Source organism: Eublepharis macularius, chromosome 15, assembly GCF_028583425.1.
Source record: "Eublepharis macularius isolate TG4126 chromosome 15, MPM_Emac_v1.0, whole genome shotgun sequence".
Classification (NCBI taxonomy): domain Eukaryota; kingdom Metazoa; phylum Chordata; class Lepidosauria; order Squamata; family Eublepharidae; genus Eublepharis; species Eublepharis macularius.
Window position 1 is genome coordinate 16,675,003 of NC_072804.1, and position 16,145 is coordinate 16,691,147.

The 16,145-nt window shown below is 42.5% G+C and overlaps 1 protein-coding gene across 2 annotated transcripts in view; it reads right to left on the reverse strand.

The window, feature by feature from the left end:
- The window catches only part of SLIT2 (slit guidance ligand 2), a 402,035-nt gene that overhangs the window by 35,526 nt on the left and 350,364 nt on the right, over window positions 1-16,145 (reverse strand). For both annotated transcript variants that reach the window (XM_054998712.1, XM_054998711.1), the window contains 3 exons: window positions 8,388-8,512; window positions 7,958-8,055; window positions 4,528-4,667 (listed from right to left, as the gene is read on the reverse strand). In XM_054998712.1, coding sequence (XP_054854687.1) covers window positions 4,528-4,667; window positions 7,958-8,055; window positions 8,388-8,512 — 363 coding nt within the window. The remainder of the gene's footprint in view (window positions 1-4,527; window positions 4,668-7,957; window positions 8,056-8,387; window positions 8,513-16,145) is intronic.

Below are 16,145 nucleotides of genomic sequence, written 5' to 3' on the forward strand. Positions count from 1 at the left end.
TAGGCCAGACATTTGCCCAACCATTAATTTGTCTTGGAATATCAATATCTGCATGCAGAATTGCGACACCAAAACACCACCAAGTCATGCTTAAAAGTACCGGAATAATTTGGGATGAAGTGCCCTAAGCATCAACTCTTGCTGGCCATTTCAGTAGCTTAAGATCAGGCAACTGAAATAAAATGGAAATGAGAAACCAAGGTGGTGAAAATAGGCTTAGAAAGGCAACTGACCTTTTTCCACTTCATTCAGATTAGCAGCTTGTGAGTGACAAAGACAGAAGAAACAAAGAGACTGTTTTCATTGTTGTGAAAAAGCACAGCACAAGTAAGTTAATGCACAATTAACAGCAGCAGGGAAGCAAAGTTGGTTCTGCAAGCTCGTATTTTTTTCCGTATAGCAGAACAAAATAGACACATGAAATATGTACCATTGCTAACTAGAGAAAGAACATGACTGGGAGGCCAAAGGTACCTGCAGTCTTAATGGCGAATGACAACAAAGAGCAGAAGAAATGACCAGATAATCTACAGAATGTACACTTAAAAAGATCGAGGATTAAAAACGTGAATATGTTATGAATGTCACAGAGAGTTTTAAGGCTACAGGAAATGATGTTAGTGGATTTTGGAAGTGTTTCACTTTCAAATATTTCTCCGATGAATGTGCTCCGAGACTGTATGTTTTCCATGATTGTGATCTACAGAAAATTCGCACAGCACCGAAACAAAATTCTGCCAGTTGAAACCAAAGTTAAGCCACCCCAACACCAGCTAGTACTCAAAAGCTGGTTTTAAACAAACAAAAAATACATTTTCATTTCCTTTGTAGCTGGAGTTCCTTGTTAGTGCTTTGCGTATGACCCTCTAGAGGGCACTAATGCTTTTTGGAAATTAAACTAAGAGTCTTCCAGATCTATTCAGCTGGAGTTGGAAGATGAAGAATTAAAGAATATTTACTGATTAGACTTCTTCTATCCCACCCCAACATGGGGCTCCCAACTGTCCTCCATCCTGGGGTAAACCAAGCTCACACTCATTTCCCTTTCAACAGCACTGCTGCAATGGATAACTCCACACTATTCGCTAGGTCCTTGATTCACCACGTATATTATCAATTTCCAGCGACCCTTTCCTCTGCAGGGCAGAAACAGTTGTCACGATATGGGATTTTATAAAAACCGTTCTGGGGTCCTGTACACAGCTACTAGGTTACTAAGAGAACAGAAAGCTCAGCCTTTAAAAGAAAGCAAACAGGGGATAGAGCCTTTTTTAAAAAATCAGGCTCCTATCTTGGAACTAAAAGAAATAATTGTATTTGGAACAAAATTACCTCAGTCAACAACTATCAGCCCGAGAAGTCCACCTTTCAGTACACTTTGTACTTTTGAAACTGTCCTCGAATCAGAAGCCCAATTAGATATGATGGTGTCCTTGAATTCACCACAAGGTCACCACTGCCATTTTAGGGATTAAATTCCTTTTATTTACAAAAACCATGGGGGGGGGGTCCTAATCCTGATCAGGACCTCTTCTCCCCACCTCCATTAAGGTGCTCAGCAAAGCCTTGCCATTTCATACCAACGTGCAACTAATCAGATTATGTATCTCCTACATCTGTGAAAGCAGACATTCTGACAACGGATGTTAATGCACCCCCCCCCCCCAAAAAAAACTATTGATGAACAAAGGGAGAGGTAATCCAGTGATCGCTTTGCCACACAACCAGCTTGAATAATGGCTCCCTTGAATTGCCTGCTGCCACCAATAACAAGAAAACCCAGGAAGAATTCAAATAAAGCGGGCAATACTACAGGGTTCTTATGCGTAGGGTGGCAGTTTAAAGCCTTCATTTGGAATACGTCATTTCTCTGTTTGTAGTTTTATTTCTACTACTCATGTATGGTTTGCCAGCAGGTAGTCAAGGGCAAGGGATCCTGTGGTATTAAAAAGTGACTGAGATCACGGAGCAGGGCACCCACACAAGCTAGGAATCAGCTATGACTTAGGAAGAATTGCCAACATTCAGGTGGTGTCTGGAGATCTCCTGGAACTACAACTGGTCTCCAGATGACAGAGATCAGTTCCCTGGAGAAAATGGCTGCTCTGGAGGGTGAACTCTATGGCATTATGCCCCATTGAGGTTCCTTCCCAAACCCTGCCTTCCCTCCACCCTCAATCAGGAGCCGGCAACCCTAGGAATGTATCCAGTCTCTGGCATTTACAGGAGAAATTATACTTAACTAGCTTGATACCCATGCTTCGCTACGGTATTTAACTACTTCAAATACAGTTATAATACTTATGGGTATGCAACTTTTTTTTTGAGTTGGCAACCCTAGTGAGCTTTGAGGGGAAGACTGAGAGGTGCATTTCACCTCAGAACACATTAAATGACTCCCAATAGCAACTGCATATTGTTTAGAATGGGGGGGGTGAGGACCAATCAGGCCAGAGATGCAAATGACCTCTGTGTTCCAACTGTCTCGGGTGAAGGGTGGAATGCTGTGACCCCCAATCAGCCTGTATATGCAAATGACCTTGAAAGGCTGGCCCAATCAGGGAAGAGTGGCCGAGCTGGGAGAGGGCAGGGGCACAAGCAGGCTGTATCCCTTTGAGGAAACACATTTGACCCCATTTTTACCCCCTTAGGGGGTGAATTTCTTAAAATTCCTCCTTAGTGGGTGTTTACATCATGAAAGGAATGTTCTTGCCAAATTTCATGTTTCTAGGTCCAGGAGTTTGGGCTGGGTGTTGATGAGTCAGTCAGGATACTTGTCTTTATATAAACAGATAACCAAGTCTTTAGAAAGGTTGGGGTATAGTGGAAAGAGAGAAATCAGAAAAAAAACAGAGAGATTCCTGTATCAAAAAGACTTGTAATCAATTATTATAGATTATGCACTAAAATCTTTTTATCTTTGGAAGCTGAAATTATTTCATGATGGCAGATCCTCAAGATATATCCACCCTTTTGCCAAGGGCCAGAACATCAGCATGTACCAAGTACCATTCAATGGGGCCCAGTTTTTATACAGGGAATCCTGAAGACGGCTTTAACCCATACAGGTCTAAGCCAATAATATTTAGCAAAATCAAAAAGAGTCCAGTAGCACCTTTAAGACTAACCAATTTTAGTGCAGCATAAGCTTTCGAGAATCAAGTTCTCTTCGTCAGATGATACATGATCTGACGAAGAGAACTTGATTCTCGAAAGCTTATGCTGCACTAAAATTGGTTAGTCTTAAAGGTGCTACTGGACTCTTTTTGATTTTGCTACTACAGACTAACACGGCTAACTCCTCTGAATAATATTTAGGACACCCATATGGCACTAGCAAAGAAGATGAGCTGCAAACCCATCCATAAAATAAGGTAAGAATCAAATTTAAATACTAATTTTCTCTTTTGGTAACTGGCAGACTTTCAAAGGACATTCAATGTAGAGTTATCCAGTTTTCTCCTTGTGTGAGGATTTCTTAACCTCTGACCCCCTTTGAGCTGCTCCGAAGCCATGTGGCTGTGATTAATGTGTCACTCAGAGTACTCCTGCCACGCATGAGAAAACCAGTTTCTGACACCCAGATTCATTAAGGAAATGACGGGCTGTGCTTCAGATATGGATCTAATTCTCCATGCTTTTGTTATTTCAGTTATTATCCTGCATAATCTATATTGATCTCAAAGAGGACTTTCTTCTATTATCCTCAATCATCTATCTCACTCCCTTAAATATTTTTTACATTCCATTTTTTTAAAAAAAAACTGTAATTCAGCACTAGCCCAAGGCCTGAAAAAAAATCATTCTTCAAATAGTTCATTTTTCATTTCCTAACTAGAATCATGTAGAATCTTGATAAATTAATGTAGAGGACTAAAACAACAGTATTATTGGCTCAAAAATTAGAACTTAGCTCCTTGAGATTCTATACGGATGGGAAAACAGTGGAGCTGATTTTTATTAAACCGTCGATTATGTTTGAAATATATCTTAAACACTTACATCTTCAGCCTACATACCCTTGGCCATAATTCACCAAACGTGAACCCCGGGAGCAGAGTTATTTCCTTTTCAGCCACAGCATCCTCACAAAATGCAAAATAACAACTACATCTGCAAAAAACTCTAATTTGCTGCAGGAGAACAACATGAGACAAAAAAGAAGGTAAACCTGTGGGGGATGCACTCATGGGACAGGTGGCATGCATATACACGGCCTTGCTTAATCACAGATATCTGAGGAAGTAAACCCAGCATGATTTCAACAGCTAATGAAAAGTGTTGGGTCACGATTGCAGTGAAAACTGGGCTTGTGTTCTGCTTTCTACTGGTGTGCATTTTCTTATCAAGCAACATGTCAAAGGAAGCCAGGGACAACAGCTGAACAAGCAGTTAAGGCCTGGAAGATGTTGAAAAGGCCCTGCAAGCCAACAACATCAGAGCCCAGAGTCGGCACTGGACATAAAGCACTAATATTCTGGCATGGCATTTAAGAGCTGCTTGAGTGTTGCTCTTCTTCTTTCCTACCTGTGTATTCAGGAGGACAAAGGCAAGTGTAGTTGTTAATTCCATCTACGCAGGTAGAGTTGTTTTCGCAATCATTGTCTTCGCAGTCATCGATATTCACTTCGCAGCGTTCCCCTTCAAATCCGTCAGCGCAGGCACACCTGTAAATGGGGACAGTCTGCTCACTCTTCAAACAAGGGGATTAGCCAGACATAAAACCAAGATAAAAGTGAATTCTTTAATAGAATGTTACAGGAAGGCGCTTAAACAGATTGTGCATGTTGCCAGATTACTTTGATTGTCAAGCGCAATTTTTTTTTGCACAGAAATTCACGTCTCCCCTTTGTCTGTCATAATTTCTGGGCTCCTTCGTTCAACCTGGGCTGACATCTTGCACCTTTTCCTGACCCCTGGCCTGCTTTCGATCAGATCTGTGAGTTGTGACCCATCTTTGTAGCCTCAGACCTAGTTCTTGCTGAAGTGGTAAACCTGTGTCTTGTCCAGGGCTTTTTTTCAGCAGGAACGCGGTGGAACGGAGTTCTGGAACCTCTTGAAAATGGTCACATGGCAGGTGGCCCCGCCCCCTGATCTCTGGCCAAGGGGAGTTTAGATTGCCTTCAGCGCCGCTGAGCAGTGTGGAGGGCAATCTCAACTCCCCTCTGTCTGGAGATCAGGGGGTGGGGCCACCAGCCATGTGACCATTTTCTCCGAGGGCAACCCACTGAGTTCCACCACCTCTTTTCCCAGAAAAAAAGCCCTGGTCTTGTCCATTCCACTTCAACAGGAGTAGAGGGCCCCTTGAACTTGCTGGAATGTTCCAGGCAGACGGTTGTCCTGACTGGACTGCTGACACTTTGGAACGACTTCCTCCCCAGGGAGATCTGCTTGCCTGCCTCCCTCTGCCATTGTTTTCTGCTGGCAGGTGAAGCCTTTGTTTGGTCTGGTGTATGCCCAATAAACTCTTCCTGGCCATCTCCCTGATGGTTTTTTAAAAAAACGTATATATATATCTTATTTAAAACAGAGAGTAACAATAAACACTGCACAAAACATTAATCTCTGGTTTGTTTGTGTGTGTATGTTATTTTAATATTTTAAATACTTTAATATTTTGTTTGCCACCTCAAGGAACCTATTTTGGTTGGAAAGATGGCCTATAAATGTTTCTAATGAAATAAAAAATGAATTTTTAAAGGTGATCAGCAGGGCTGGGCTGCTGAGGGACACAAACAACCCACGAGGGTGGCTTCACTGACAGTGGGGTGTGTCCTATCACTATCCTACGACTCCATGGAATGAAGTCTTTATTTATACCCCCACCTTTTGGCTCAATTTTGAACCCTCCCTCCAATGTAAGGAGCCTTCTTCTACTGGAGGAAGAGCCACTTAAGTTGGAAGAAGGCTCCTTAGGATGGAGGAAGACTACTTGGAGGATGGTTGCACCCACCCCAGTATCAGCTCCTTCCTTGCAGATGCTTTAGCCAAGCGCCAGACAAGTGAATGCTGCTGGAGAGAAGGGGGACATGTCCGTGACTGCCCCCCCCCCCGATTCTCTTCCTCTGCCCTCTAAACTCACCAATTTTATTGCCCCACTTATGCCTTTCTGCAGTATCTGTGTTGCTTTCAATACTACAAAACGGAAGCGGGACTGTGAAAAATGGGAACTAAAAGAAGATTTTCCCAAGTCCTTGCGGAACCAGCACAGAGTTACGATTTTTATTATTTGTTTACTTCATTTACACCCAAAGCAGATTACGACACACTAAAATATTCTGCCAAGACAGCATCGAAATAAACAAAAAGAAACATGCTTAGTGCCAGTTCTGATTCTGAAAATACTGATTTCTTTCTTTCTTTCTTTCTTTCTTTCTTTCTTTCTTTCTTTCTTTCTTTCTTTCTTTCTTTCTTTCTTTCTTTCTTTCTTTCTCTTTCTTTCTTTTATTTTTTATAGGCAACTAACCAATTCAAGGAAACATCATTGTTAATCCTTAAATTAAAAACAGGAAAAAGAAAATAAACAAGACAAAACAAACAGCATGACAGATACTGAAGCAAAAAGAAAAAAAGATCTGAAATGTTAATTCACGATAGGTATACAAGTTTTATTTTGTATCATTCATGTTACAGTTAATATTTTTTTACAAATAGCAATAATTTTAAAATGACTACATGTCCACATCATTTAAAATGTCATGTTTATTTATTTACTTCATTCATACCCCACCTTTCTCCCCAGTGGAGACCTATGGTGACTTACATAATTCTCTCCTCCATTTTACCCTCACAACAACCCTATGAGGTAGGGTAGGCTGAGGATCTGTGACTGGCCTAAGGACACCCAATGAGCCTCCATGGCCATGTAAGGATTCGAACTTGGGTCTCTGAGATCCCAGTCTGACACAGTGGATTGGCTCTGCCTTTCTTTATTAATGCAAGTGTGAATTTTCAACTGTTATACAAGAAATTTGTGATGTTTGGATTATGTGCATACATGGGTGTAAATGCTACAACCGTACTACTATAATATTTTAGCTATTCCGGGAGTTAATTTTTTATTGTATAATTCTTGGATCTGTGGGACTGCTAAATACATTTATGGTGAACAATATTATACTTGGGATCAGTACATTCTTATAAAACTGTCCTGCACAAACCTTACCAAAACAATGTGTTCTTGGGCACTTCGCCCTCATTTTAGTCCCTTGATACAACGATTAGAACATTGACTTGCCATGTGATTAATATGTATCCAATTAATTTCAAATAGGAAACAGCCAAACCTTTGACCCAGAATTTAGATGTAGAGAATTAGAGTAATTTCTTAATGAATAGCAGGATTCAAGAACATTCCTAACAGGCTCGAGGAGTGGATTAGCATGCTTATTTGAAATTATTAGATCCGTTTATCAAAGAACTCTATTTCATAATTCATGAAGCACATTTGGGGTAATTGTACTGTGCGATTAAATAACTCTAGATTAAAAATGCTCACAGCATGTTTATCCACTAGTGTGCTGATTTGGCAATGAATCATTAATTTTCTGTTTCACTGGGATTTATGTCTGATCATTTACAAGCTGTCTGTTGATATAATGCACAAAACAACAGCTGAACGGTGAGACTTTTCGGCAGGGATCTCGCGAGCTATTAATTAGCATAATGGAGTCAACAGCACATTGTCGTGCCCTGTTATGCCTTGACTAATAACAATGTATTTAAAAAGGGGGAACTTTCAGGGCATGCCAAACTGATTGATATTACTTAAAGTTTCCTGAATACTACAGAAACCTTAAAAGAGCCTCTCTCAGTACCCATATTCCTCTACTCATTGCTATGCCAGATGGAAGATTCAACAGAGTACAGGTTTTGCTGAAGGACAGTTAAACGTGCCTTTCTAAGGCAGTAGGATTTTGCTTTCTGTGTTTCCAGGTTTTTTTTTAAAAAAACCTACCCAAATCCATCTTTTTCACCTTCTTTTAAGTGACAAGTTCCCCCATGTTTACAAGGATTGCTTATGCAGGCATGAATCGGAACATCGCAGTCCTGGCCCTAGGAATGAAACAGCAAAGTTACAAGACTGTGTGGATTCAAAACAACATGGAATAAAAAATGTGTGTGGGGGGGGGATGGTTTAAGCAGCAAAGTGATCTTTATTTATTTAATCACTCTTGTAAACTTGTCTGAACAGTTAACTCATATATTTCTGAACTGAGCTGTATCTCAGTGTTGTGCATGCAAGAAATCTCAGGTTCAGTCACCGGCATCTCTAAAGCATTCCCGCAGTCACAAGGCAGGGAAAGGCCCTTCACCGCCCGGTCCTTAGAGATGCACGACTAGTCTGGGTACCTGCTGCAGGGGAAGGCAGTCTGGCGCCAACTCACCTTGAAACCATAAGGGCAGGTGCATCTGTAGAAATCCACAGGGTCATTATTACACGTCCCCTCATTTTTGCATGGATTTGATAAGCAGGGACTACATTTGGCAAGGATGTTGACATCCACCAGACCTTTAAACACATAAGAAATCCAAAGTCACAAAGACACAAATTTTACTTCAAATTTGTTTTTCAAGCATTATTTGAGGATTCCGTAGGGTGAGGCAGGTCTGGTTGCAATGGGAGATAAAGTGGGGTAAAACGTGTCATAAACCAGCATGGAGTGTAGAAGGCATCTAGACTCCAGAGGTATTCACCATTGTGGCAGTGCAGGGCACGGCTCTTGCTGGTGAACAGAAAAGAGAATCCCCTGGACATATGAAGCACGGCAAGCCTGAATTCTTATTGTATTCTGTCCGCTGAAATTCCAGTATATCAGTTTACTAGAAACATTAGCTAGGTGGCGTGGCAGGGTCTAGACATCTGAGTCCATGGTGGTCAAAATATTTTAAGGAAGCAATATAGGTAAGCCACTCAAATTCCATTCACTGCTGTCCAGCTCAGTGCCATACAATGGCTTTGCACAATTCCTAAAAGCAAACTTCTACATGGAACATTTTGAAAAAACAGCTCTAGAATCAGCACCCCACAAACCTAGTGTATGGTTCCGGTTTGTGGATGATACATTTATCATTTGGAGCCATGGGGAGGAAGAATTGATGGGGTTTTTGAATCATCTCAACAACATCCACCTGAACATACAATTCACCATGGAGAAAGAAATCGAGGGAAAACTCCCATTCCTGGATACCTGGGTCATCCGCAAAGCAAACTTTCAGTTAGGTCACAAGGTCTACAGGAAACCAACTCACACTGATCGGTACCTACACAAAAACTCCAATCACCACCCCCGACAGAAAAGAGGCATAATGAAAACATTAGTGGATCGTGCAAGACGGATATGTGAGCCGCACTTTCTCAATGAGGAAATTAATCATCTAAACCACGCACTCCAGGCAAATGGCTACTCCAGAAATGAAATCCGAAGAGCAATCAAACCCAGGATGAATCAAACAACCAAAGAAAAACAGTCTCCCACAGGAAAAGTGTTTTTGCCATATATCAAAGGAATTACTGATCAGATGGGAAAGCTTATGAAAAAGCATAACCTTCAAGCAGTATTCAGACCCACCCGAAAAATACAACAGATGCTACGATCAGCAAAAGACAGCAGAGACCCCCTCACCTCTGCAGGAGTATACCGTATACCCTGCAGCTGTGGACAAGTTTACATCGGGACCACAAAGCGTAGCATCCAGACAAGAATAAAAGAACATGAAAGACACTGCAGACTTGGACAACCTGAAAAATCAGCAGTGGCTGAACATAGCCTAACTCAAACAGGGCACAGTATCTTATTCCAGGACACCAAAATACTGGACAACACTTCCAACTACTTTGTCAGACTGCACAGGGAAGCCATTGAAATTCACAAGCATAAGCAAAACTTCAACAGGAAAGAAGAAACCTTAAGAATGAACCGAGCATGGTTGCCAGTTCTGAAAAACACCAGGCTAACAAAACATTCTATCCCTGGCAATAGCCCTGCAGAGAAGATTAGCACATCAAGTACCAATCCATATGCAAAAGAACCTCCTCAGGATACAGTGAAGCCTCCCGCCATTAGCATTCCACACCCTGGGAAACTCTTACAGGATGACTCAGCTCAACCCCACCCCTCCTGAGTAGATACAAATGACCTGCCAACATCTTCTCCACACTGTGACACTGAGAGATCTCTGTCTTTTGGTGCTACACCTCTGAAGATGCCAGCCACAGCTGCTGGCGAAACGTCAGGAACTACAATGCCAAGACCACGGCAATACAGCCCGGAAAACCCACAACAACCATAATTCCTAAAAGCCTCATTTATTTTATTTCTTTTTCAAAATTTGCAAGCCTTCCTCGCTCCCAGGCAATTGGGACCCACCTGAATCCGCCCCCGCCCCCCTGCAATTAACAAGCCTTTCAAACTCACTGTTTCCCCACATTCCAGGAGAGCAGATGCCACAGCACACAGCAGTGCTAGCCCTAGTGCTGTGCATGGAGACCAAGGCACTTCAAGATTAGAAGAACTTTAAATCCAGAGAGAGCTTGGACATTAATAGAGTGTAGGCAAATGATGTTTTTTTTAAAAGTCGCAGACACTTCAGTTTCTCAAGAGTCAGGCTGAGCTATGGGACGGAGACTGCTCTGGAGGCCTTAGTTGATGATCTCTGCCTGAACATGGACAAAAGCCATGCTTCTTTGCTGCTCCCCCCCGCCCCCCGCAACCTATCTGCTGCCTTCGATACAGCAGACCTTGTTGCCACCTTGTTGAGGCACTTGGAGGCAGAAGTGGGTATCAAGGGGTGTGTCGTAGACTGGTTTAAATTGTTCCTCCTGGAATGGCCTCGAAGGATAGCTGTTGGGGACCAACGATCTGCAGAATGGGAATTATCACGTGGGCGCAATCTTATCCCCCATTTGTTCAACCTCTATGTAAAGCCTTTAGGAGGACTCATGTGTAGCTATAGAATTGGATGCCATCAATATACAGGTGATACCCAGCTCTGTATCTCACTATTCAAATCATCATGGGATGCAGCAGAGCTCTTAGGTCACTTCTTGCAAGGCCTGTTTTGATGCTGTGTGGCTCTGATGCGAGAAGCTGCTTGCTGGAATGTGACTGCCTGCTCTTATCTCTTCCTCAGCCTGCGGTTTCTATTTCGTCTGGGAAGGCCTTGGATTTTCTCACATCTCATCTCTGCTGTGTTCTGCTGTTCATCTATTAAACTCAGCTGACTGTTCTCAGAAAGGGGGTGGAGCTGGGCTTAGACTCCTATATACTTTATGTGCTTGTAGAGAAAGGCCATTCCTACCAAAGAATATAGCAGTGAATGCACTAGCAGCTTATCAAATAAAATGCTTTAACTCATGCAGTTCCTGGACTCATGCAGTGAAGTTTTTGAGAGTTACTTGGCAGGACCTCGCACTTTTTGATGGCTGTGGTCAAATGGTGGAAAGCAAACAAGCTGAAATTGAACGCAGACAAGATGGTAATTGTGCTGGTTGGGAAGGCAGAGATCTTGAAGGACATCATGCTTCCCACTTTTAATGGAGGTTGTCTAATCCTTGCAGGCTCAGGCAAGAGCCTAGGAGTTATACTGGATCCTGCGCTACTTCTAGAAAAGAAAATTAGGGTGGCTGCAAAAAATGTTTGCCACAAACTCAACCTAGCTTGTAAGACAGCCCCCTACTTTGACACGGCTGATCTGGCCACCTGGATACATGCCATGGTAACAGCAAAACGACTACCGCAATGCACCATACATTGGTCTCCCCTCTAAGTTAACTCAGAGACTCCAGTTGGTGCAGAACGCTGCAACTCGGCTATTATCGGGAGCCATGAATATTACTTCCATTCTACAGTAACTCCACTGGCTTCGTATCAGTTATCGAGCCCAATTCAAGGTATTGGCTATCACCTACAAAGCTCTCCACAGCCTTGGCCTATCCTGTCTATGGGACTGCCTCTCTCCCTGTATTCTACCACGGCGACTCCACACATCTGAACAGGGACTTCTGCAGTTGCCAACCTTCACATGGGCAAAATCAACAGCTGCCTATACACAGGCATTCTTTGTGGTGGCCCCCACTTTATGGAATGGACTACATGAGGTTAGGAAAGCTCCCACTCTCCTGTCCTTCAGTAAACCATCAAAACCAAATTGTTCAAGAGGGCTTTTTGCTCAGATGGGAGGGCTGTACTGTAAGCAACTGGTCTCAAGGGATTCACCAATAAAGGGATAGGGAAGGACCACAGACTTCACTACTATTGCTGTAAACAGTGACGGACCATGGACTACTATTGCTATAAGTATGATCCTGCTGGGTCGTTCCTATGTTGTTTAATATGTCAGTCATGGAATTTGCCTATGCTCTGTTTCAACATTGGGGGATTCCGCATGATCAACTTTGATCGGGCTTTCTCAGCAGTCGTGCTGCAGTGGAGTCGTATGAATCCACTGCTCCCAATTCCACATTAAGGCTTTTATTTCGCATTGACATTTCATTTCATCATGCTCAAAGTCCATCGTGCGGAATTTGCCAGTATAAAAATTGATTCCTCATTGCTTTTTCCAGGGGAAGTGTCAACAGATATGTGTCTTCTTCATTTTTTAAAATCCTCCCCCCAAAAGTTGCTACATATAAACGTTGCATCAAACAAACACATCTGAGAGGTAAGAGCATTTCCCGCCAATATCATGGAATGAGTACTGGTTATTGACATTTGGAGGGAAAATTGTTACCGATGACCCCGCTTTCCCTCTGCCTCAGAAGCTGTCAGTGAGCAACAAGTAACAAATTTGGCGCATTGTGACACAGGATATATGTTTCTGCATAGACATGTAGAAAAATTGCAACGTTTTTTATAATTTTTTTAAAAAAGAAACAAGAGGGGAAGGGAAAAGGTAGTGGGTGTGGCTTGGAAAACGTGATCAACCAATCAAATTTAGTTGATTTGAAGGGCGGGAGAAAAGGGCAAGGGTGGGGAGAACATCGGATAAAGAATTTCTCACGATTAAAATCCCTAATCTGCAGCGAATGGACAAATAAGTCGGGGGAAAGCAGGAAGGGAAAAAACGGACAAAACCTTCAGTGACTTCAAAGCTGCTGCTAGGATCGCCTTCCCACATGTGGAAACACAAAAAAACCCCGAGGTCATTTGGAAGCTGAACCGCGGAAAACCACTAGTGGAGAATCACCCATTGTTAAATCTTTAAACCTTTCTTTTCATTCTTCCTTACTTTCACCTTAAATCTTGCAAATTACATGTATATACCCATTACATATATATTGAAATATCGTGATATTGATTGTACTGATTCACGCTATGTAATTCACCTGGAGTCTCAGTGAGAAAAGTGGACTAATAAATGATGTAAAATTAAAAATTAAAATAAAAATCATTAGCTTATTTGACAATAACATCTAACTGGAATTTCCTATGGGATGAAAAAAATAAAGAGAAGAAGTCAGTCTGAAATAGGACCATATAATGGGCCCTCCTGAGATGAATCCATAAAGAGCTTATGAAAAAATGGTGGGGTTAAAAAGAAGGGGGTGAGCTAAGGAACAAAAAGGATTCATTTTAATGAATCATGGAGAATTTAATAAAATTCCTCAGTGCCAAACACCTCTTATTCGGTTAAATATTTTTCACAAATAAAACTGGATTACATAATGTGTGTGTGCACACGCGTGCATGCACAGGAGGATATAATGTATTTTTAACTTCATGGGTGTATTTCAAAACTTTTCAAAGTAAGAAGGTGGGGGGCAAAAGCTTGCACAGTATTCAGAAGTTACGATTCCATTCCAAAGCAGCTAGACAGGGAGGAAAGTTAAGTGCTACTTTGGTTCAAACTAGGTGTGATAGGGGTTGCCACATTTCTTTATTCACACATTTGCACCCTTTCATACAGAAAGTATATATGGAGGGTGTGTACATTATTGTCACACCACACAGCTTGGAAAAGCTGAACCTTCTTCCCTTCCCTCTCTCTCATTGGGTCAGGCACTCTTCTGCCCAGCCCACCTCTTCCTTGAGATCAGAGAAAAGTGCTCAAAGCAGGGGCCTGCTGAGGTGGGCCTGGGTGGGTTCAACTCTCGTCATCTACACACCTCTTTGGATATAAAAATTAGATACCTTCCACACCTTTTAATAGACTAGTCTGGACTCATGGGGCAGGCAGACATCATATCAAGTTGGGCTCTTCTTTCCTAGATTAAAACTGGCCAGACTGAGTCAGGGGTGTGGCAGGTCCTACTTTCCCTGACTGGATCACCTGCAGGACAGGTGCTCTTAGCAGGCTGGATGGTTATGGGCAGCTGCTCCCCCTGCCCTCGTTGCAGAGACTCATGCCAGGCAGAACTGCCAGAGAAGACTGCTTTATTGGCTGTCTGGACATGCAACCGTCCTTCCTCTCCTTTCTTCATTCTCTCTCTTTCTCTCTTCTTTTTCATGTGTGCTCACGTACCCGCTAGCTCACTTGCTCTCCTCCCTCCCTTTCCCCACTTTTACTGCCAGCCAGCCTTGTAACCCACTCCTCAGGTCCTACCATTCACTAACTGTTGGCGGCACCGCCCACTACCTTTCCCAAGCTGCCTACGGCCGTGTTGCTCCTGCCCGTCCTGCCTTTACCAGCCGGCATCCTTAATAAGCAAAATGCAACTGATCAAGACAAGCAACTTCTCACCACCCGTAGCATCTCCTTTTTAATGTCTGACCATTCATTCAATACCCAGCTAAGAACGAGGGTGAGGAAAGTAACCCAGGTGAGTTGTTCTTTGCCTCTCTAATTTTGACACCGGGGAAATTATGACAAGAAAGACCAAAGAGAGCACACAAAAGAGAGTATCATGACAGGAAAATCTAGATTGTGAAAACTAACTATGCCACCAAAGTAAATGAGATGTAGGAACTATTTTAAATACAGTTTTTAAACATACAGGGTGTAGAATTCATTCTTATTTGTATGTGTGTGTAGTACCACTTTACATATATCAGAAATCATATAGTTAAGTTTTCACGATCTAGATTTTCTGATAACCACCAAGAAAGACCAAAGAGACAAAAAGAAAATGGAAAGGAAGGAATTTGATACGGGAGCAAGGAGGATAGAAATGGGTGAGTGTAACTTGGGCTGTTTCCACACGGCTTACCATCCCTCGGAACAACCTGGAACATCGCGCAAAAAAACGCGGAAGATCGCGTTTTCTCGCACGGGTTGTTCCGAGGGAAGGTAAGCCGTGTGGAAATGGCCTTGCAGTGGAAAGTGCAAACCAGGTGAGACTGAAGTGGTCTATGGAAGGCGTTGGGAAAATAGAAAAGTCTGAGGAGAGAAAGGGGAGATGACTCTCTGAACGTCATTCTGAAAACACTGAAGGCAAAGACTGAAATTAACTAAATCAAAGTCAGGAAGATCAGAATGAGACGAAGAGGAAGAAAGGGAAAAAAGCACAAGAGGGAAAGGTTTGCGGCAGAACAGTAGGAAGATTTAACAGTAAGGTAAGCTTGAAGCTGGGGTAGAAAAAGCAGTCTAAAAGGTACAGAGTTAAGATGAGAGAATGATCAGTATTATCAAAGACAAGAAACAAACCAAAAGGAATTAAGAGGGCTTTAAAGGAAAAGGTAACTGGAAATGTAGGAAAGAACTACGGTATAGACTGATGAAAGATGGCTTGGAAGGTGACTGAGAAAAGCGCGGCAGGACCAAAAGACAGCCGATAGTACGCAGACGGAGTCTGCCTGCGTGCTCCGTCACCGGAGCAAATCTTTGGCTCAGGAAGGTACTCATTTACTCCCATACAGAGGAAGACCAGGCCTGAAGAACTTGTGCTTGAAAAGAACAGCGTCAAGATCATCAGTTGTGGGAACAGTGGCAAAAACAGTATGAGTGAAGGAAGAATTCAGGGAAAGGATCATAAATAGCTGGATAACCAGAAGATCCATATATAGGAAATTCAGTTTGCTGACATGAAGGTATAGGAAAGGAAAGGAGGACCACAAATTTCAAAATAACTGTAGTTGTTGAAGAATAGGGTTGCCAACTACCTGGAGAAGAACTTTCCTGTCCTTCTAATAGCGTTCTAATTGGATGTTATTTACCAGGTGATGTTATTTACCTCCATGCCATGAAAAGCTTCAGTTGCCCATTTC